Below are 22,841 nucleotides of genomic sequence, written 5' to 3' on the forward strand. Positions count from 1 at the left end.
TTGTGTAGTTGTGAAGGCCAAAAATGATAATATCAGAACAACGTTCAGAAATTCATCAATTTAACCCCCCTCCACCGCCACACACACCCCCACCAGACACACCCCTCCCCCACACAACTCAAAGGGTTGAAAGACTACAATATTATGGCATAAACAAGAATATGTTCGATTGGTCTTTATTCCTATAGCATGTACCCTTAAATCCACCATACATTATGAGCAACACAATGTTAAAATTATGGAAAGCACATTTTCTATCAAACATTATTTGACACCATATCTCCCGACACACCCCAGATATTCAGATTAGTCTTCCATATATATATATACCATATACTTAATATCAAGTCTGGTGGTTAGGTTTTCAATGAACGGAATGATATCATGACGATAGATAGTGTTTCTGTAGGCCTAAATGAACTCGATCAATTAAGGGGGTACTACACCCCTGTCCAATTTTGTGCCTATTTTTGCATTTTTCTCAAAAATTATAGTGCATTGGTGACAAGTAAGATATGTATATTATAGGGGCAAGGACTACAACTACTGCACTGAAAATTTTATTTCGGCACATATAGCAGTTGTGGAGTTGCAGTCAAAAATGAGGGAAAACCAGTATTTGATCAATAAATCAATAACTACTTGACTTGAGTTGCTGAATTTTCAGAGCAATAGTTGTAGTCCTTGCCCTACAACATGCATATCTTAATTGTCACCAATGCGCTATAATTTTTGAGAAAAATGCAAAAATAGGCACAAAATTGGCCAGGGGTGTAGTACCCCCTTAAAAAGCTTACTACTGGTAATGAGCGGAACATGATCTCATGACGAAAGATGGTGTCTTCGGTAAATGAACTCGATCAATTAAAGAGCTTACTACTGGTCCAAGGTCATACGCATGCATGCTTTATAAACACAATTCCAGAGATTCAGTAAACCCTTATACATTTCATTAACTAATATAAAAGATATATACATACAGCGGAAGAAATGTGCCCATATTGTGGAAAGACATTTGAATGGATTAATATAGGCATTTTCGTTAACCGTACAGAGAACAAAATTAATTATCTCTATATACATAAAGATGATTCAAATTTAACATGTTTTTTTAAAGACATAGACCGTATTAATACATCTTTCGTGTGTAAAATCTACGCACATCCAGTGGCGTAACTAGATAAACTGAAACTGAAATAGGGCCTATCTTAGACGCGTGGGTATGGGAATGGCATCGGCATATTTTAAGTGAGGCTGATTTTGGTGCCCCCCCCTAGTGGTAGCGCCGGGGCACGTTGCCCCCCCCTCCCCAGTTACGCCACTGCGTACATCTGCACTTATAAAATATGTCTGGCTCCACTTCCTCATCCAAATCAATCTTTACATTCATTTTTATCCGATAATCTTTATGGTTTACATAGGCCTACATTATAGATACGATAAAAATAAATGAAGATGCAAGAATTACATGAATGTCGATTTTCCGTTTCCGGGTACTCCATGTATGAACAGCACTAACTACCATATTAATCTGCATTATGTGAGCGTCGCGTATTAATTGAACGGCCTTGAACTCTCCAAATATTATTCTATGGAGTTTATGCTGATTTATGACTTTGTAAGTTGAATATGAACTACTTACTGATGACACCACAATTCTGCATTCAAGTGAAAATATCAGTAGTAAAATAAGTTTAAAGGAAGTCTCCGGCAATCAGTATCCGGCAATAACGTAATGGTTATTTGTGATCAATTGTCGTCATCCTTCATTGTATGGGACGTCATCATTGCACGATAATTTCGGCGCCCGGGAATTTTGAATATCGCGTGTTGATGAAAGACGGAGGTTTTTATTCGTTTTGATGGTCAATTATGAGTTTGCTTTAAATAAAACCACTTGATTTGTGCTTGATAATTATTTTTCTTACATATAAGGCATAAGTTGTGATTGCCGGAGACTTCCTTTAATTAATAAACTGAAGAACTGGAAGACGTTAACAATATTTGGTTTAAAACAAATAAGTTGTCAGAAAAGCCAAAGATGATAACAAGGAAAGATCATGTGTGATGCATCAACGAGAATTTAAAATCATATTAGATGATCATATATAGGTAGGGCCTACCAAATTGAAAAGGGTTAAAAAAAAATAGGTGTTTAATTAATGAGTGCCTTACTTGGAAGAGTCTATCTCAAGAAATATAGACTAAATATTGGTATTTATAAGAACAAACTTATACTTTATCCCAGAACGTAGGCCTATTTATTTTTTGCAAATAAGAATACATTTTCCAAAATATTACAGGCCTACACAAAAAACACATAATAATATTCACTTTTTTTGCCGCACACCTTTATACCTATATTCTTGATTGCCCCTCCCACTGCCGCTTGGTTAACCCTATGAGAACTACCTGCCTATTGGTCAAAAAGAAGTTTTCATTATCAATTGGACCAATCAGCAACATTGTTAGAATAATTTCACCACCCAAAATATTGTGGTGAATTATTTGCAAAGCTCCATTCTGATTGGTGATTAAAGTGAAGATATCACGTAATTGACCAATCAGAGGCAATGTTAGATCGGCAGGTAGTGCTCAAGGGGTTAAAATGTACTATTTAATTGTTTAATGGAAGGCGTTCGTTTGGCCAGATGCGTTTCACGAGACCATGGAAAGCTTGTCGTTAGATTACTCAATAATGTGTCATAATTCTGTGGTAATCTGTCTTGATTAGAATATCATATGTAAGATTTATTACAAGTGTTACTCGAACAAATTAGGATTTCATTAAGGGAAGAACTGCATTCCGACCATAATAATAAGTCGCACGTTTTGTCAATTTGCCTCTCTTTTTAAAACAAAACTATTTTTATACGATGCAAAAGCGCGTTAATCGCCGTGTGCTAAATATACCCATGCCCAATTAGACTGGTCAAAAAATTCTGCCCCTCTATCCATTTACCCCAAATTAGTGTCAACTTCATTGTTTTGATGAAGGCTCTGGATGTATGTGCACATGTGTAGCGAGCAGCAAGTCACACGTTCTGTCAATTTGCCTCTCTTTTTAAAACAAAACTATTTTTCTATGCTATGTTGCGATGCAAAAGCGCCTTAAGCGCCGTGTGCTAAATATACCCATGTCCAATTAGACTGGTCAAAAAATTCTACCCCTTATTATCCATTTACTCTCTTTTTTAAATTAGTGTCAACTTCATTGTATTGATGAAGGATCTGGATGTATGTGCACATGGTGTAGCGAACAGCAAATCACACGTTTTGTCAATTTGCCTCTCTTTTAAAAACAAAACTATTTTTCTATGCTATGTTGCGATGCAAAAGTGTGCTACTGCTAAATATACCATGCCCAATAACTGGTCAAAAAATTCTGCCCCTCAACCCATTTACCTTATTTCTTCTTCCAAATTAGTGTCAACTTCATTTAACTGCTTTAGGCAGAAGATTCCATTCCCCGATAGTGCGGGGACTAAATAAGCTGGTTCTGTACATGATAACCAGTATATCATGAACGGAGTGTGTCTCGTCGAATAATTCGGACTGTGGCGCAAAGCTTTACAGCTACCATTGCACATTCAATTACACCTAGAAATAAGCCACAATGTCAACAATTACTCGTATCAGACTCGTAACAATATTCTAGTATGATTGGGATGAGTTCAAATCACAGGGGAGAATACTTACTGTTTGGCATACATTTTCTTTTCAAATCACACATTTATAACTTTAATTCTTGCCTAGTCTGTATACCTTTTTCGAGTCAGTAATTTAGATATTGGGTTTTTTTTATTGTATCTCTAAATGTAATGATGAGAAGTATATAAAAGTATACATTTTCAGAAAAAGAAATGATCGATGCAAGGAATCCAACTATAGCATAGCAAATTCCTGCAAAAATTAACATTTTTGAGAAAATCTAACAATCTGATTTTACTTTATAGGCCTACTGCCTTTTGTCTGGGCCTGTTTTTTTCCTACAAATCAGTGATAATTTGAAATTATTACATTTAAATCACCACATTGCTTCATTATGTTTTATTTTATTACAGGATGCCTACCATCACGCAGCGCTGATCTCCTGTATAAGAAACTTATGAACAACTACAATCCACTTATTAGACCAGTGGCCAACAATTCCGAAATAATCGTTGTGCACATGGGTGTGGCGTTATCTCAGTTAGTAGATATAGTAAGTATAGTCATGTACTGGTCAGCAAAACTGCTTTTTAGCACACAACATATCAGGCCCCATGCCACAGGGGAAATTGCCCGAAGTTGTCAAAAATTGTCAAAATAGTATAAAGTTACTCAAAGTTTCAACAACTTGCTTAAAACTTTCTCAAAATCGTGTTAAGTTATTCAAAGTTTCATAAAATTGAATACCTGAATACAAAACCCACCCAAGTCCTTGGAATGTGATTTTGAGAAAACTAAAAAAATGTCTATCATACATACTGAGTATACATATACATGATTTCACATGCCCAATAGACGCACGAAGATCGGGTTATAGGCCTATGTATAAGCAACAATTTCCCATGCTTTAATAAGTCAATTTGGCCAAAGTATGGACTTGGGTGGGTTTTGTATTCATGTGTTCAATTGCTTAACATTTTCTCAAAATTTCATTAAGTTACTAAACGTTTCACAAAATTGCTTAACTTTTTTTTTAATTGCCTAAAGTTGCTGAAAACACACTAAAAATATTTCAAAACAACCCTAACCCTAAATCCTGGAACACTAAACAAACCTTAATGCTCCAGAAGCGTTCTGTGTTGATAAAATCTCAATTTTGCGCTATGAAATAATAAGTTTTTTAAAACTTAGCTGCATGTAAATCATATGACCGTCTTACACAAAATCAAGACGCATTGAATTAAATGGGGTATCACGTGTCATGATACGTGATAGATCAAACGTTTGCATTAGCAAACCTTTTTAATTTTCCAATTGCCTGTTCTTTGATTGTCTGAATTAATGATTATCTTTGTTCATCCTTGTCTTTTGACACACCCGTGTTGAGCTGATAGATTACGCAGGTGTTTCACAGTGGAACGTCCCGATTTACCTTTTGCATGTGGTGCTTTTTTTTTTTTTTTTTTTTGGTTGATTTGTATGGCGCTTTCAACTACTGAGGTTATTTGCGCCAGTACTCACTCCTTTGTCAAGTTGCACCTGTATAATTCCATTCAGTCACAATACGTAGTTTTCTGCTTCACTGCATCATATTTATTTCTATCCTCTTCATGCCTAGCTCGTTGATATCTCCTGAGTATCTGCTCGTACACTAAAATCCAGATTGTTCCTCTGTCTGCGTGGTAAAAACCAAACGGTGTCTCTTCAGAGCCACACCAGGCTGAGTCAGCCGAGGAAGGGCTAAAACGTGGTCAAATTACTTTGTATGATCCTACGCTAGCTTGACTTCCTCGCATCCAAGCCTGTCCCCCCCGAGAGCCCAAGTTAGCGTTATCCATCCGACACCACGTGGAGGTTTGGGTTGAGTTGCCCGCAAGCAATTACTTTGCCAGCTCTACGGACCTTGCCGGACCTGCATGTGGTGCCCCTCCTCCACGTCATTATATTGTATTATTATATCCCTGACTGTCATTGTCCCTGTAATCACGGTTTCAAAGTCACGATGTCGATATTTTGAATTGATTAATGGGTGTCATAATGTCACATCGCTTATTGCTATTGACTCTGTGTATTTTTTGTCATGATTAACATATAACGTACATGTTGAAAATAGTACACTACGTTTCATAGATTATGTAAAAGGTAAAGTAAGAAATTGTCAACAGTATTAAATATAAAAAAATTGCAGGCCTATCGTGAATAACTTGAAGTGTGATATATTATACCACCATCATAAATTGCTTTTATAAGTTAATTAATAACAGTTGGAAGCCCTACATGACTTGATCACACATGTAATGTATTAATTAACACGATTAATTAAAACGGTGTTCAACATGAAACTGTATATTTAATGAAGCGTTTGTCTTTCTCTTAATCCCTTCTGGATAACACCTCAAGCGCTAGCAAAAAGCGATTTGTTATGACCAATGAAATAGACCGTTCTTTCCAAAGCAACAATAAACAATCCAGCTAATTGGTCACTGATTTCAGTTCATTACGCTAGGAACTCCTTAACAAATCGGTCAAATTTCACCAACGTTTTAGCCCAAAAAGCTCATGCGGTCACTTCCTGGAAAGCTGGACTAAACAATGTCATCTGCATTAAATCCATATCTGGTTCATAAATATTCCACTCGTACAAACAATTTGGGAACTAAGCAATAGCGTAGCCAGCCGATAACACTGGGTCAAAATGATTCACCTGGAATTGTTACCCACCCCCACCAAGAAAGCTGGTTACGCCCCTGACTTCCCCGTCTGATCTATGACACTAACGCACTTATACCTCTGTAAAAATGCTCCCCATCCTCCTCTAAGGTACCTCATCGCGCCTTAAGGTCTGGTCGTCCTTGATACAAGGCACACTCGGTCACTTAGGCATTTTTCCAATGGATATGTCCACCTAGTGTTATGAAACACCAGGATCCCACCGCTGCCACCATTTTGTCACAAACCGACTAGCCATTAGGTGTAAATTCATCGAAGTATCCTACGCTATATTCAAGTCACTTGGTTCTGCCGATCTATGATCTATGACACCTTCGCACTTATACCTCTGTAAAAATGCTCCCTATCCTCCTGATCCTCTAAGGTACCTCATCGCGCCTTAAGGTCTGGTCGTCCTTGATACAAGGCACACTCGGTCACTTAGGCATTTTTCCAATGGATATGTCCACCTAGTGTTATGAAACACCAGGATCCCACCGCTGCCACCATTTTGTCACAAACCGACCAGCCATTAGGTGTAAATTCATTGAAGTATCCTACGCTATATTCAAGTCACTTGGTTCTGATGATCTATGACACTAACGCACTTATACCTCTGTGAAAATGCTCCCTATCCTCCTCTAAGGTACCTCATCGCGCCTTAAGGTCTGGTCGTCCTTGATACAAGGCACACTCGGTCACTTAGGCATTTTTCCAATGGATAGGTCCACCTAGTGTTATGAAACACCAGGATCCCACCTGTCACAAACCGACCAACCATTAGGCGTAAATTCATCAAAGTATCCTACGCTATATTCGAGTTACTTGGTTCTGCCGAGAATCAAACCCATTCACGATCCTATGGTGAAAAGGCGAGCGCACTATGCGTAGACCAAAATAAGACTTCCCCGTATGGTCTATGACACTAACACACTTATACTTCGGTGACAATACTTCCCCTCCTCTTCCTAAAGCACGTCCATGCGCCTTCAGGTTTGGTCGGCCTTGATACAAGGCATACTCGATCAGGCATTTTTTACACTTTCCAATGGATGGGTCCTCCTGGTGTTAAGAAATACCAGGATCCCACCGCTGCCACCATTTTGTCACAAACCGCCCAGCCATAGGCGTATAAATATTCATCGAAGTATCCTGCGCCATTCGAGTCACTTTGTCCTGCCGAGCCTCGAACTCACGATCCTGTGGCGAGCGTGCTAGTGCATAAAGCAGAAGAGGACTTCCCCGTCTGTTCTATGACACTAACGCACTTATATCGCGGTGATAATATTGCTTTGCCAATTAATAAAATATGATTTCAGCTTTTTATTCTTTATTACTTCACAGGATGAGAAGAACCAGATCATGATTACGAGTGTGTGGCTAAAACAGGTTAGTTTATATATACAGAAAAAAAACCATATTCCATTAAAAATATTTTATAATCTCTTAGTAACTTTTGGAATTGGGTCAATAAGAATGCATTAAATGTATACAAGAAAGTAGATGTAGCTTTATTATATCTGTGGATAGCAAAAAGAAGTTTAAACTTTTCACTGGCTTTTTAAGGGATCTGGAATGAGCGTTTTAAGCGCTTCGACAGTATTTTTTGTGGGACATGAGAGCACACCAGACGTATCGAATTGCATTCTGAATACGCAGAATGTCTTTCTGATATAAAATAATTTTCATTTTTGAAATTCACGATATAATACAAATTTTATGACAAATTATTGAAATTTGATATTTTTCACATTTTTGATATATAACAGTCCTCGAAGTAAATTTTATAAAGCTAATGATATATTCTTAAAGTGTATGTAGCTGGGAGGAAAAGCCGACGATCAATTAAAAATTTTGACCTTTCATATTGAAGATATGGATTTTTTTCCCCAAAAAGACCTAATTTTTTTTGGTGTTTTGGGAAAAAAATCCATATCTTTAATACGAAAGGTCAAAATTTTCAATTGATCGTCGGCTTTTCACACCACATGCATACACCTCCAGTATAAATCATCAGATTTATAAAGTTTATTTCGAGTACTGTTAAATGTCAAAAATATCAATTTTTAATGATTTGCCATAAAATGTGTATTACATGGCGAATTTCAAAAATCAAAATTATTTGATATCAGAAGGACATTCTTCGTATTCAGAATGCAATTCGATATGTCTGATGTGCTCTAATGTCCTACAATAAATACTGTCCAAACGTTCATACCCCATCCCTTAAATAAAAGCTTGACCCATTGTCCCTGCGAAGAGTAGAATGGCGCTTTCTTTATGAAACCTAAATATAGTCACAAATATCACTGAACTTTGATGTTCGCATAGCTCAACGGTGGGCTGCCCTTTTCTGAAGTTTGCTATTTTGTACAGTACTTGTTGATATCCTAGCTTGAAACCGATTTTGGTGAGAACCTGATGAAAGTACCAACGATATACCAAATATACGTACTCAGCAATTCGCAATTGATATGAAAGGAAAGGCTTGCGACGATATCATTTTAAAGTTTTGTGAAAGTATTTAATAATATAATATAATTAATTTACAACTGATGCTTAATGAGTTTGTTTATAATTTTGTTAATTTCACTTCAGAAATGGAAAGATTACAAGCTGGTGTGGGATCCGAAAGACTTTGAGGGCATCGAAGTAATGCAAATACCTATTGATCAACTATGGGTTCCTGATATCGTTCTTTACAATACGTAAGAATCCATCAACTTTTCATACCTATGACAGACGCCTTATTTTGTTGTTCTCCTTAGCCAAGCTACTCCACAAATAAGATATCATCGATATAATGCGCTCAAGGAGTAGGCAGTACATTATACGCGCACCCTGTTCTAAAGTTAAAGGACAATGTTGCTACGTATTCTAAGGCTTGACAAAGTATTTGCAACATCGCTGAAAAAGATGAATTTGACCAACTGAAACTTGAACATTCATCCAAAAGCCTGTTGATTTTACATTACGTACCAGAGATGGTAATGTTATTTGCATGATCAGATGAATTGAAAGGCATGTTGTCAGCTATACGGTTTCTTCATGCGAGTTTCACAATGGCGGAAGGACATCCGTTTGAACGCAAAGAGGATGAAATAAAATATTCAGATCCCCTTATGGTCGACAAGTGGTATAATTGGTTTCTGCAACGTATTAGAGAATTGGTTATGAGTTAAGTTTGCACGGGAGAAATAACAGTTAAAGATGGCCAACGTCTTGCAAGAGATGGGAGACTCGGGAATTTTAATTGCATTAATAAGGTCACCTGGTTATTCCAGAAATGCCATTTAAACACGTTATTAACACACAAACCAATATATTTGATTCAAGGTCATCTGGTGCCTTATGGGGTAGCCACGTACCTTTCTTTCTTCTAACTTCCCCAGACCTTGAGGGACCTTTGTCTTCTACGGCTGTTGATTTCTTCCACCCGATACATCTGTGAATTACTAATTCTCCCACCACCATTTACCTGTCCCAGACACATTGCAGAATGACCAATTAAACCATTTAGCTATCATTCTTAACTCACCTGGACATTTGGTGGAATGGAGTTTCTTCCTCTCTGTACGGATTTCTGTCCTTCCGTCACAGGGATACCGGCATGTCACCACAGTGGACACCTTCCTTTACATTGATAAATCTAATTTTAATGTCCATGCAAGTACATTGTATAGTATGTATCATCATGATTATGGTAATGTGAATTCGACCCGGGTAATTCGACAGGATATTGGATGGATGTTGCACTTACAGTTTGTCGAATACTTTTGCCCAGTGTGTGGATAATCTATGCATGTGCTTGTGTTCTGGATCTGTTTTAGATGCTTTTGTTTCTACATATACAATGTACTCTCCTTGTGCACATTATATTACATCTCAAATTCTTTAACAACTGGGAATGTTTTTCCCAGATCCTTCAGTTTGGTACGAGCACTAACTCTAAAATACATATAATAGCTAGAAGAGTACACCAAATAATATCTGCTCTAGCTATTATATACTGATCTAAGAGAACTTATACGGTACCGCGGTACAACATTTGAATTTATGGTAGCCAATCAACAACAAAGACCAGATAACTTAGAACTTTTAAAACGGTTATGTTAGGGCAATGGCGTTAGAGTTGGGGTTAGCGTTGGGGTTATGGTTATGGTTTACCGTGCCGGACAAGTGAAGTGTTGAAGAAACTAAGGGATACCGAAACTGAAACACAAGTAAGACACCTGAAGAAGATTATTGAAGTTTTAGTTAATACACATCATGCACAACATTCTTTATTATAACTATATTCTGCTTCAAATTCTTTCCATTTCAGAGCTGAAGGCAACTATGCAGTTGACGTAACAAACAGTGCTAACATACGATTTGACGGCACCGTGGCATGGAATCCTCCCGCCATCTTCCGCAGCTCCTGCAGTATCGATATCTCATACTTCCCATTCGACGAACAGCAATGTCGTATGAAATTCGGCACATGGACATACGATGGTAGCTTGGTCGACTTACAACCTCTAAGCGACAAAGTTGAACGTGAAAATTATCGTGAAAACGGAGAGTGGGAAATGGTCGAGACGCCCGTGGAACGTCACACGATCAAGTACCCTTGTTGTGCGGAAACGTACATTGACGTGACGTATTATTTTGTTTTGCATAGAAACCCGTTGTTTTACGTCATTACTCTGGTAATCCCATGCGTACTGATTTCACTTATGACGGTCTTAGTCTTCTACCTACCATCCGATGCTCAGGAAAAGATTACATTGTCCATCTCAGTCCTCCTTGCTTTAATTGTGTTCTTACTGCTTATACCGGATCTAATTCCGCCAACGTCAAAGACGATACCCCTAATTGGACAATACATGTTGTTCACGATGGGAATGCGAGTGTTCTCTGTCCATTGTGGCAACCGTTGTCACCATCAACTGGCATTTCAGAACAGTCTACACACACGTTATGTCACCTTGGGTGAGGCGAGTGTTTTTGGAACAGTTGCCATGGTTACTGATGATGGAAAGACCGGAAGTTCTCAAGGAGAAGAAAGAGAAAAAGATGAAGAAAAAGATGGAGAAATCAATGCGCACTAACCATACATACAACAGGTAAGGAACCAATAGATCATAACCAGGCTCGTAGCCAAGATATTTCTTTGGGTAAAAAGTGGATCTTTTGTGAATTTTTCCTTTAAAAGGTTGATTTTAACGTTTATAGAGAAAAACGGACCTTTTGTGAACCCTCGAAAAAGGGATGATTTTCAATATTTTTTACAGAAGAAAGTGGGCTTTTTTTCGAATTGGGTTTGCAACATGGGTCATCACGTTTACTGCGAGTGGGACTCGACAAACAAAATGGTGACAGAGCCGAAATCCCGTTCAATAATTATGATGATATTTTTTAAATCTTTATAGCACAAATAAAAGCGTTGTAAAAATTGAACCTTTTATGCATGCCATAACGAGAATTCTGTTTCGTTACAGAAATAAAGTTTCATTTTGAATTAAAGTTGTTTTTTATTATTTTTACCTAAATGTTCAAAAATGACGTTATATACAATACGCTTAAAAAAAGGTTCTAAAAGGTTTCGTTGGCTGTCCTCGGGTGAACCTTTAAATGTTTGTCTTCAAATGGTCTTTAGAACATATGAAGAACCCTTGTTTCCTTAGGGGGAAGTTCTAAGTTGTATGGTTTTTTCCAAGAGTGAATTGTGGCTATCAGAAGTCCCCTAATAAGATCGACTTACGGAAACATAAGAATGGCAGCAATTATTTGGTAATGCATTTCTTTCTTTACAGTTATCCAATAAAATCGTCTGTCCAAAACAATCGCCTATACAAACAACTTGATGACAGCATGGGTGGCATGCCACCTTCCTTAATGGAAGAAATCGAAGGCAGAGACTCTGAAATGGATGAAAGCTTACTCGCCTACGATTCTAGAAGGAAGAAACCAATCAAAAGAGAATGGCGTGAGCTCCTGCATGGGCTGAATTTTATTGAAGAAAATCTGAGAATGGACGATATAGTTGACCAGGTAGGTTGGACATATCGACTGCTTGAGTGGGTAGTACAATAGCTGCCATTTGAACATTTGCAGTCCGTTTTTAGGCTTTATTGCCCAAATTCGCGCACTTTTTCAGGCTTTCCCAGGCAAAAAAAAACCATGGGTATTCCCAAAATTCGCTACTGGTTGCTATGCAAATCATGCCATATTGTGGGATAGGCTTTTACGACGGGAATTCATAACAATTAGCATATGTTCATGCCATGAACATGGTATTCTTTTGTTTTATATATGGCATGAAAATCCTCTGCCAAGGATTCATAGTTATTTTTGAACTCTGTAAAATTGTAATTGACGCCCTTGAATAAAGAATTAATGGGCATGGAAGTAGAGAAAATTTGACATTGACCATGATTCATGCCATGAGTTACCCATGAATAAGGAATTTATGGGCATGGAAGTAGAGAGAATTTGACATTGACCACGATTCATGCCCATGAGTTACCCATGAACATGCCCTGAACATGCCAAGGCTCTGACTAAACGCATGACAAAATAAAAGCATGCAAGGGCATGAATATTCATGTGTGAGCATGAACAACCCATCAAAATTTCCCAAATTCATGAAAATTCATGCCCGTTGCCAGCGAAAATAGGGCATGTTCTTGGCATGTTCATGGCATGATCTCGGCATGTTCATGGGCATGACTCATGCCTAAATGTTTGCCTGGGTTCCTGCAAAGTCACATCAGGCCACTGGCATTCCTATACATTTGGCAATTTTATACACTGTTTATTGTACTCATCTACATAATATGGTAGCTATTGCACTTATCCACGTCTGTCACTGAGCAGTTAAAATGTGACATAATCAAGGGAAATGAGCATAATGTCAAAAATATAACATTTTTTACTTGCCTTAAAATTTCAAAAATGATACGTTTTTGAGGCGAAACACATGGAATTTGAACTTATCAGTTTCTGAAACAATATGAAAATGAGTAACAACAAAACAACACTGAAATGAGTAACACTGAAATGATTACTGACGCTACTGAAAATTTAATAATTTCAGTGGAATTAGTAGGTTTCAGTGCGATAAGTGTCCGAGGAAATTCCAGTTATCACACTGAAACTCACTTATCCCACCGAAAATGATAACTGAAACACCATTAAAGCATTTTTTGAAGCAGAAATATTTCAGTGCTATACTCATTTCAGTGCTCATTTAGATCTCAGTGATTTTTTTCAGTGCTTGTAATTATTTTCATGAAGTGTTACTGAATCCGAACGGGAACAGATGATTAGCATGCATGTAATGAGTACCGCTTGCAATGTGTAACGCGTGTGATTTAATTTACAACAACTCTCGTGTATGGTGATTTCAAAAATACACTTTCTTAAGACGTAAAGCATAATTTCCTCAACTAATTCAACTCCTTCATTTCCATTAGGGCATTGAAATTATATTCCACACGAATGACCACGTTGACCGGGATCTTTAAATGAGTTATATAAATAAGACAATAAAACAAACACCGTGACTAATTGGTTTTTATTTTATGTGATGGAATTGATAAAAAAAATTGGACTAAAAAAATTTTACACTTTTGTAAAACGAACATAACTCATTAACAACAATAAATTAAGCAACTTTGCAAAGTATACGATTTGCAGAATGGACTTTTGCAAAACATTAAGGTGTTAATTTTCAATAATATATATATTGAACTAGATAATGAAAATCGATTTTTAGGTTGCTTCGACCAACACTACCTTGTCTACCCTTGAATGGATGCTTGAACCATTTGTGCACTTTTTCTTAAAATTACAAAAAATGACTTAAGCAATTATCGTGGCATAGTGACAACGTACTTATAAAAAATATAAAATAAAAAGGGTGTCAATTCCAAATCTGATTTTAAGCACAATGAACTCCAAAAGTGATACTTCTATCGAAACAATATTACTGAAATGTTGCTTTAAATTTCTTTATAACATCAAAAATCATTCATAATTTTATATATTTTTTCACATAACTAATGATTATAAATAAATAAATAAATAAATAAATAAATAAATAAACAAACAAACAAACAAACAAACAAACAAACAAACAAACAAATAAATGTCGCGCAACAAAATACTTGTTAACCACCACACTGGAAAAACAGTAAGGTCCCAGCAAACACAAAAACGTTTTTAAAACGTTTTAAATAAGTTATATTCTGGGTTTTGGTTTAGGTAAAAACGTTTTAATAAGATTAAAATGTCGGGTTATAATATTATAAAGGTCATGAAATCGTTTTAAAACGTTTTGTATGAAAACACACTACAACAATATTTTTAAAATGTTTTCGAAATGTCATTGTAAACTATTTTTGCAAACATTTTTGGCCAAATATTTTGTCAACACTTTTAAAAATAACATTATGTTAAAATATTTGCCCCCAGAAACACAGAAATGTTCTTAAAATGTTATTTACAAAACATTTTAATAACATTTAAACGTCGGGTTATATAAAGGTCGTGAAAACATTTTAAAAACGTTTTTGTAAATATTTTGGGCAAATATGTTTTGCAAAATATTTTTTCAACCCCAAAATAACATTCTGTTTAGAATGATTTGTACCAAGTTTTCAGAAATGTTTTTGGAATGTTATTAAAACGTTTTATACCCTTTATATAACCCGACATTTAAATGTTTTCTGTAAAACATTTGTGTTTGCTGTGCAGTAAATTACCAACAAATGTTATTTAATGTTATGAAAACGTTTTATACCTTTTATGTACCCTTTATAAAACCCGACATTTAAACGTTTTCTGACAACCTTTTATTACCTTTTGCGAATGATGTCGAAAACGTTTTGTGTCTGCTGGGGTCCGATTTCTTGAACAAACTTGGCTAGTGATCAGGCTTCCTAAGCCAGCAGGCTGTGAAATTGAGGCTAAATTGTAAGCACTATGACTAATTGGGCTTAAGCCTGATGGCTTTGGAAGCCTGATCACAAGCCATGCTTCGAGAAACCGGCCCGTAAGGTTTTATATCTAGAACAACGACCTAGTTTCAGTACTTGTTTGTATTCGCTCTACTCTTGTTTGTAATTCTTGAGGGAATAGTTTCATTTTGTTAACTGATCAGTTTTCTAGGTTTCTAGCCATCTCGAACTCTATTAGCCATTTTTAATTGTAATAATCACAGTCTTTTCTAGACAAACCTAGTTTGTTATCACTTCAATATTCTCCACGTTTATTGGCTGATTTATCAATGCAAGATTTGTTTGTTGCTGTTATGACATTTTGTGTTAGGCATGACAGCCAGATGTGTACGATCTTGGAATCGATCAGCGATGCTCCTAATTCGATGCTTGTTAAAAATAATGACTAATTTGTCAGAATTAACGGTAAAAATGCATTGAACAATACATTATTATGCAATATTTATCATCATTGAGGACCCGGGATCTAAAATGGGGGTTAGGTGACAAAATCATGAATAATGAGTTGGTTTTATAGTGATATGATGTGATAAACCATGTGCAAAAGTACTGAGAGGTACAACCTGAGGGGTCAAGTCCACACACGTGGACATTTAGTCACCTTCTTGGATTGAAACTACATGGACATAACCACCTCAATTCTTGCATCGAAACTTTTAATATTTTAAAATAAAGGTGGTATTATAGTGACCTCCTTCTTTAAAAAAAAAAAAAAAAAGTATGTTTAATAAAAAAAAACATTTTATTTATAGATAATTTAAAACTAAGATGGTTTTATGTTCAACTCATTGTACAGGGTGAGACAAAAAAAAGTGCAATAGAGCAAAGAATCGATATTTATGTAAGAACCACGTTGAACTTTCCAATTATTGATAGTTTCTATAAATGCCACACTTAATACGCACCCGTTGTGAAAAATGGAGTCAATCACATCTACCGTTTAATTTTTATGAGTCCTTTTGCTACGATACCCAATTATTTGTCCACGAGGTACCATGTATTTTGAATGAGAGCACACAATGCACGATAAAGGCACCAGCTCTGAAACTGACTTTAACTTAAATAAGATTGATTTTTGCGTTATTTCAATTTCTTTTTTCTGTTCAAACAAACTTTCTAACATTACTTTAAGTCTTTCATACCTCACTCAACTTCAACTCCAGTTTTTTTAAATCCCAATATGTCCAACTTAGGCCCCCCCTACTGGATATTTTCTAAGTCACTCCACTTCAATTTGAGCGCATTTCATTTCGACATTTGAAAAAATCCGCCTACAAATGTGTATGTTTTTGATAGAGAATAAACATCTTTAAAGTAAAGGTAAAATGAAAATAACAACAAAATTGTTTCTTTTCCTTAAACAAGACCAAGGAAAATAACAATTTGGGTGCTCCATTTTATTTCAATCCCAATGAGGTTAAGAAAATAGCAGTTGTTCCAAATCTACCTTACACAGAGTGGGCTGACATTCAAATTTTAGATGTTTTTTGGACAAATATTAAAATTGGGTATCGATATAAAATGTGTCATAAAAACAAAACGGTAAATGCTAATTCCTTGGTTTTTTCACACAAGGTCACTAATGGATATATCATTTATAAAATGTTTTAAAACCTAAACGGTTCAAATTGGTTCTTAAATAAAAATGGATTCTTTTCTCTATTGTACTTTTTTTGACTCACCCTGTATTAATCTGAAAAGGAGGCCAGGTCCAATAATGGACTTGATCGCCTTCTTAGATTAGCAGTATTTGAAAATGGCAAAACAACAAAATTAGACAAATTTTTCTTAGCAAACCTTTTTAAAGTCTCAGTATACTCGAAATCTAGTTACTTCATCACCAGCCTAGTTGATGCTATCTGATTGTGATGATCCACCATGGCAGCGAAATTACAGCGCTTTGATCCCTCTTAGATCCGGAACAGGCGCTATATAAAACACCGAAATTTATTATTTATCACGTAAAACTATGAAAAACGCGTTTTTGCCATTTTTCTCAAATTGCACTCAATCACTTAACCATTAACAAAAGACTTATAGCCATTAACTAATAAGGATAGAACAAGCATCGGTGGTCGATTAAAGGATCGAACTAAGTTGGCTCCATTGCCTTAGGTTTATAAACAAAAAGTATTTATCCAGTTCTTATTTGCTTATGTTTCAGTCTGAGGAAGAGTGGCGATACGTCGGTCTGGTAATCGATCGGTGTCTCCTGTGGATATTTCTCTTCATAGCCATATTTGGTAGTATGGCGATTATCCTTCCAGCGCCATTATTTTGGGAACCAGCTGGAGTGCACAACACGCCTGTGTATGAAGAACCCATCATCCTGGAATCGCTAACGTACAATGAATATATAAATGCAACCATGACTTGAATTATAAACTTGTAATAGAATTCGCATAATGAGTTATTCCAGAAATTAATTGCACCCCCTGTAAAGAAGACATGGGATTCACTAAAATGTATCATATACATTTCAAATGACTAAAGGAGACATGGGATTTCCCAAAAATGTTCTTGAAATTTTATCTTTTTATCTGCGAAATCTCAATTTTTCAAGGGAATACTCCAAAACTGGAAATTCCCATTTGCCAATGAAATTCTGGTTTGGGAATTTCCAAAGTAGAAAATGATATGTCTTCTTTTTTTTGGGGGGGGGGGTACATTTAGTTTCTGGAATAACCTAATCACTAGGAAAGTTGAACTTTCCGAGTTGAATCTTAAGCATTCACAACTGAAGTCGTGTTCACACGATTGGACATAAGTCACTTATTATCCGCAATAAGTGACTTATTACCGGTAATAAGTGACTTATGTCCTACCGTGTGATCACGACTTGAGATCAATAAAAATACACCATGTTAATGATGTCGTGCCCTGTATGTCAGGGATTTTCATTGTGGCTCAATGAACTACAAAGGCAGAAGGATAAACTAAGCGCATATGGAATTGGATATTTACATGGTTACACTTGCACGTCCACAGTTTTGATATTTCTGTACTAAGAATGAAGCCCTCTAAGGAAATCAAGATTTAATATTGTGTGAGGCTAAATATGGGCATGCTTTAAATTCAGAACAACCTTTTTCTTTGTAACGTACATTTAATTTTAACTCAGTATACCTACATGTATGATGCAATAAAATCTTCAGTTAGATTCCCCTTTAGGACCTATAAGCATTTTACTGTTGTAACATCAAATATAGTTGTGCGAAAAAAGTTTGGTAAACTGTCACAGTCTCTTCAAGAGAACAAGTCGACTGTTCAGTGCCAGAAGTGGGTAAGTGCAATAGTTGGCATGTCCGCATGTGTAGATGTGTACAATATATACTGTGTGTAAATTGCCAAATATTCACAAGGCATCCGGCAGCTATTACACATAGTATTTACCCACTTCTGACACTGAGTAGTGAAAGTGTAACAAGAGAAAGTGTAATTATTGACAAGCAACTATACTTGTATTCTTTGTGAAACTGTCCGACGCGTACGTAATGAAAAAAGTATGGTGGGGGTTTTACGTGTAAAATGCTACCGGCGATTTCTGTTGTCCGTCGCGAATTTCATCTAAAAAACATAGCTCTTCTGCCCATCAGCATTAAAAAATTGAGGGAGAAGAAATAAGCTAATCTTTTCAACGGCAAATCACAATGGAAAACCGAAAATCACAGGCTGTGTTTGTCACTAAGGTGTAACATTATTTTGCTCGTTGTCTTTTGTTGGTATATCTTTTATTTTAAAATCTGTATTGATGATTTATTTCACCTTGTTTGCTTAGGAACAGAAAAAGGCTTTAGGGAACAATAATTAGGAAAGATCACATCTTTATTCGCCGTAGAAATAATGATATAACGGGATTAATTACCATAATAATATAGGTGAAAACAATTTTTGTATGTATTGCCCTGCACTATAAGTAGGCTGCCCTCATCACCTGTCATGTTTGTATATGATTGCACACGTGTGCAATCATAGATTGAATACACAGCTCTTTTCAAAGACACTAATTGTACATGTGCGAGTGACTCATACACGGACTCTGCATAATGTCAAATTTCCATACATGATGCAGTCATGTCTACAGTAGAATTCACCACGACCTTTGCAGGACTTAAACCCCATTAAAAGCTATTAAGCCAAGATAACACTCATTGGAAACAGCTCAACTGATTAAATCAGATCTTCTCTGGTTGTGCACATGTGTCTGTTTTACCTGCGCGGCATCGCAATGAGCTGGTATTATAGTTGCAGTTGGGTAACCGATTATAAAGGAAACACAAAGTAACAATGGTATGTGGGCCTTTGTTCACGAAATGAGACAATGGTCTGCTTATTGTTAACCAGCATTCTTGAAAATGAGCAACATAATGATTGTTGACTTAACACGGTTTGGAAATAATTTCTGCATATTTTTTGGTGTTATCTGTCGTTTACATATCCTTCCTAAAACACAAAAGTGCGAATACTTCCAAACACCTAAATTAGGTAAACATTTAGGACATGTTACAAAACTATATTTTCTAGAATTTCAGAGAATACTTTAAATGTAGCTTGTACCGTTTTTTTTTTTTTTTTTTTTTTTTTTTTTTTTTTTTTTTTTTTGTGGCATCCTTCAGAAGTGAGCAGTCCGTTACCAATACTTTCGGTCAAATCTCCATTCAATTAACACGGGGAGTTGGCTACCTATGAGCTAGCTATGCCTTGCCCTCACTCATATTTTACCAAAGTGCGAATATTTCTGAACATCTAACCTAGCTGTAATTTTAGGTCATGTTAGAGATATATATTTGCTAGAAGTTTGGAGAATACTTTAAATATTGGTCGGTTATTTTTCACACAGTGAAGTTAACTAGGCAAATGCCTATACTTATAACATACACTATTTGTAAAGGTCGCGCGTCAATGGTGAGAGCGCACTGTGTATTGTGTATAGGAAAACGAACAGTAACTGCAGTATGAAAATTACGATCCAGGTCTTTATGCATATCTTAATCATTGGTGCGATGCTGCAAAGTCACATCGTATGTCTAGTCCATGGCAATACATTCAAAAATTGCTTTCACCTATTGCTATGGTAATTAATCACTACTTCTACGGCGGATTTTTACGTATGAAATCAATTGGGAGTGGCTTCAGTCACAAAAGATCGTATTCACTCAGATTTAAGCAATTATTTCAGCTCACAAAATAAAGTGGATTCATTTCTCTCCTTGGTGCAAATACAATAAACGTATCAGGTCGTTTGTTGTTAAATGAATTAATCTTGATGTGCATTCACCTTTCATTGTTGATAAATGATATAAGAGGGATATGAAGGATATGAATCGGTGTTGTTATAAATAATAACGTGCCTTATCACTTCCAATGAAATCAAAACTGAAAGGGGATTTATGACGTCAAACATGTATTTTAATTATATGTAGGTCCTATGATAACTGACACGTATAACATTGGTTTAAATAGCCAAACAGGCCCTTGATTTCACACCACTTAATATTTAGATATGCTTGAGTGACCTTAACCCTACCCCAGAAAAGTGGTATACTTTTTGAGTGGTGTGGAGGTATCCTAATAACTACTGCGTTGCAGTGTTATCGGTTGGGTAAAAACCAATAAGTGGCATACCATTGGAAAGCTTGGACTATAAGGTTTTAGAAAAGCAAGTTTAATAATTAATTATGTAAATTTTATGCAAATTAGCTCATGAATAATTACTGAGCTCATAGCCAGATATGATGAAAAAATATTTTGATTTACATTTTTTAAGTGTATGAGTACATCAATGTGGCATTTTCATGCAGTTTTTCTAAGTCAAATTTAGTACGTACATATCTCTGTGGGACTTCTTTGTGGTGGTGCGAGATCTTATTCTTGCACTCTCAAGACAAAACCATAAACGCTTAAATACCGCATAGTGTAAGAGGTTATGGTTAGGGATTAGGTTTAGGGTTAGAGTACTGTACATGTAGGTGTTAGGGAAAGAGTAAAATAAGGACATTGACAGTAACAAAAGTTATGGTACACTATATGAGGCCCCGTGTAACATGGGGGAATGGGAAATCGCCCATATTTACTAGTAATATTTTCTTCTCATTTAGCACAATTTTGCTAAAATTTTGAACTTTTTGATGAGCAGAGTAAAAAATAATAATTATCATTAAGCGGCATCCCAATGTTCAGAGACTTTATATTTGGGTTTTTATATTTAATTAAAACAAGTCAAAAACTTCCAGCCGGATTATTTTATGCAACATGTAAAAAAATGTGTAAATTGCGTGTGTACTAAAAATAATATATATATAATCAATAGTATACATTAAAAAATAAATGGCTTTGTTACTGTGATTCTTATGATTTTTGTCTATCGAACTTTTGCACACCGGCACACACTGGCACGACACCCCCGCAATCACACCCCCTTTACAAGGAGGTTAGATAGGCCTATAGAAAGGAGAGGAAATAGATTACGTAACGCATATTGTTCCTTTGTGCCAATTAGAGTTTGCGCCAAGCTATTCATCGAGAGGTACATTTTGTTCGGGACAAAGGGCTTCCGCCATTAAATCGGTCACTGACCTGACAGCGCATTAACGCTATTATTATAGGCAGGCTACTGTCAATAAGTGATCAAATGAAAGTCACGTGAAAGCGCCTACACGGATGAGAGGTACCTTTTGTTATAATAACACCCAAGGGTGTGCTTGAGTTATCGCATAAACACAAAAGCATACTTTACCGTCGATATAGAACTATTTACCACCTATCTTAATTTAGGCGCCTCATTTAAATAAATTCAATGGAGTTGCTGATCGATTGTCCGTAACAACGTGTCATTGCTGCTAGGTATATTAGGTCTATCTGTGTCACTTTCTATAATTAACTACTTCGCAGCTATATATGTTGTTATCATGGTTATAGGCCTGTTCAATAAAATCAAATAATTTCATAATATCACGAATATCCATTTTTAAAAGCCAAGGCCAATTGAGGTAGTGAAGGAGGGGTCGAGGTGATCAAGATTTTAGGGGAGGGAAGGAAGACAAAAAAAGGAAGAGGGGGAGAAGGAGAGGGAGAAGGAGAGTGATGGAGTCACAGGGCTCTATATTACATAGGCGTAGATCGGGGTTGGGTGGGTTGGGGGATAAACCCCCCCAATATTTTGCCAGGGGGGTGGTCGATGTAATCACCCCCCCCCCCAATATTGACGCCTGTGTATTGGTTTCTGTCGAAATTAACCTCATAGTTTGCCATTTTAGCCACAAAATGCCATTTTTAGCACTTCGCGCGAATTTATTCCACTTTTGTCCCATATTTCACCAGTTTATTTTCAATAGGCCTATGCTAAAGTTTCGTGCGCATTTGTACCATAAGTTTCACTGTACCGGGTACTTTAAAACAAAATCCCCTCCATGCCAAAAAGACATCTACGCCACTGCTCAGGGATATTAAGTGTGTGCATAAGAAAGAATTAAAAAA

At 36.3% G+C, this 22,841-nt stretch overlaps 1 protein-coding gene across 1 annotated transcript in view; it reads left to right on the forward strand.

Moving 5' to 3' along the window:
- The window catches only part of LOC140136027 (neuronal acetylcholine receptor subunit alpha-6-like), a 30,501-nt gene extending 9,614 nt beyond the window's left edge, over window positions 1-20,887 (forward strand). The window contains 7 exon segments of the mRNA XM_072157732.1: window positions 4,065-4,204; window positions 7,705-7,749; window positions 8,959-9,068; window positions 10,685-11,249; window positions 11,251-11,468; window positions 12,159-12,396; window positions 17,530-20,887. Coding sequence (XP_072013833.1) covers window positions 4,065-4,204; window positions 7,705-7,749; window positions 8,959-9,068; window positions 10,685-11,249; window positions 11,251-11,468; window positions 12,159-12,396; window positions 17,530-17,742 — 1,529 coding nt within the window. The 3' untranslated portion in view covers window positions 17,743-20,887.
- The last annotated feature ends 1,954 nt before the right edge of the window (window positions 20,888-22,841 follow it).

Source organism: Amphiura filiformis, chromosome 16 (genome assembly GCF_039555335.1).
Source record: "Amphiura filiformis chromosome 16, Afil_fr2py, whole genome shotgun sequence".
Taxonomy (NCBI): Eukaryota; Metazoa; Echinodermata; class Ophiuroidea; order Amphilepidida; family Amphiuridae; genus Amphiura; species Amphiura filiformis.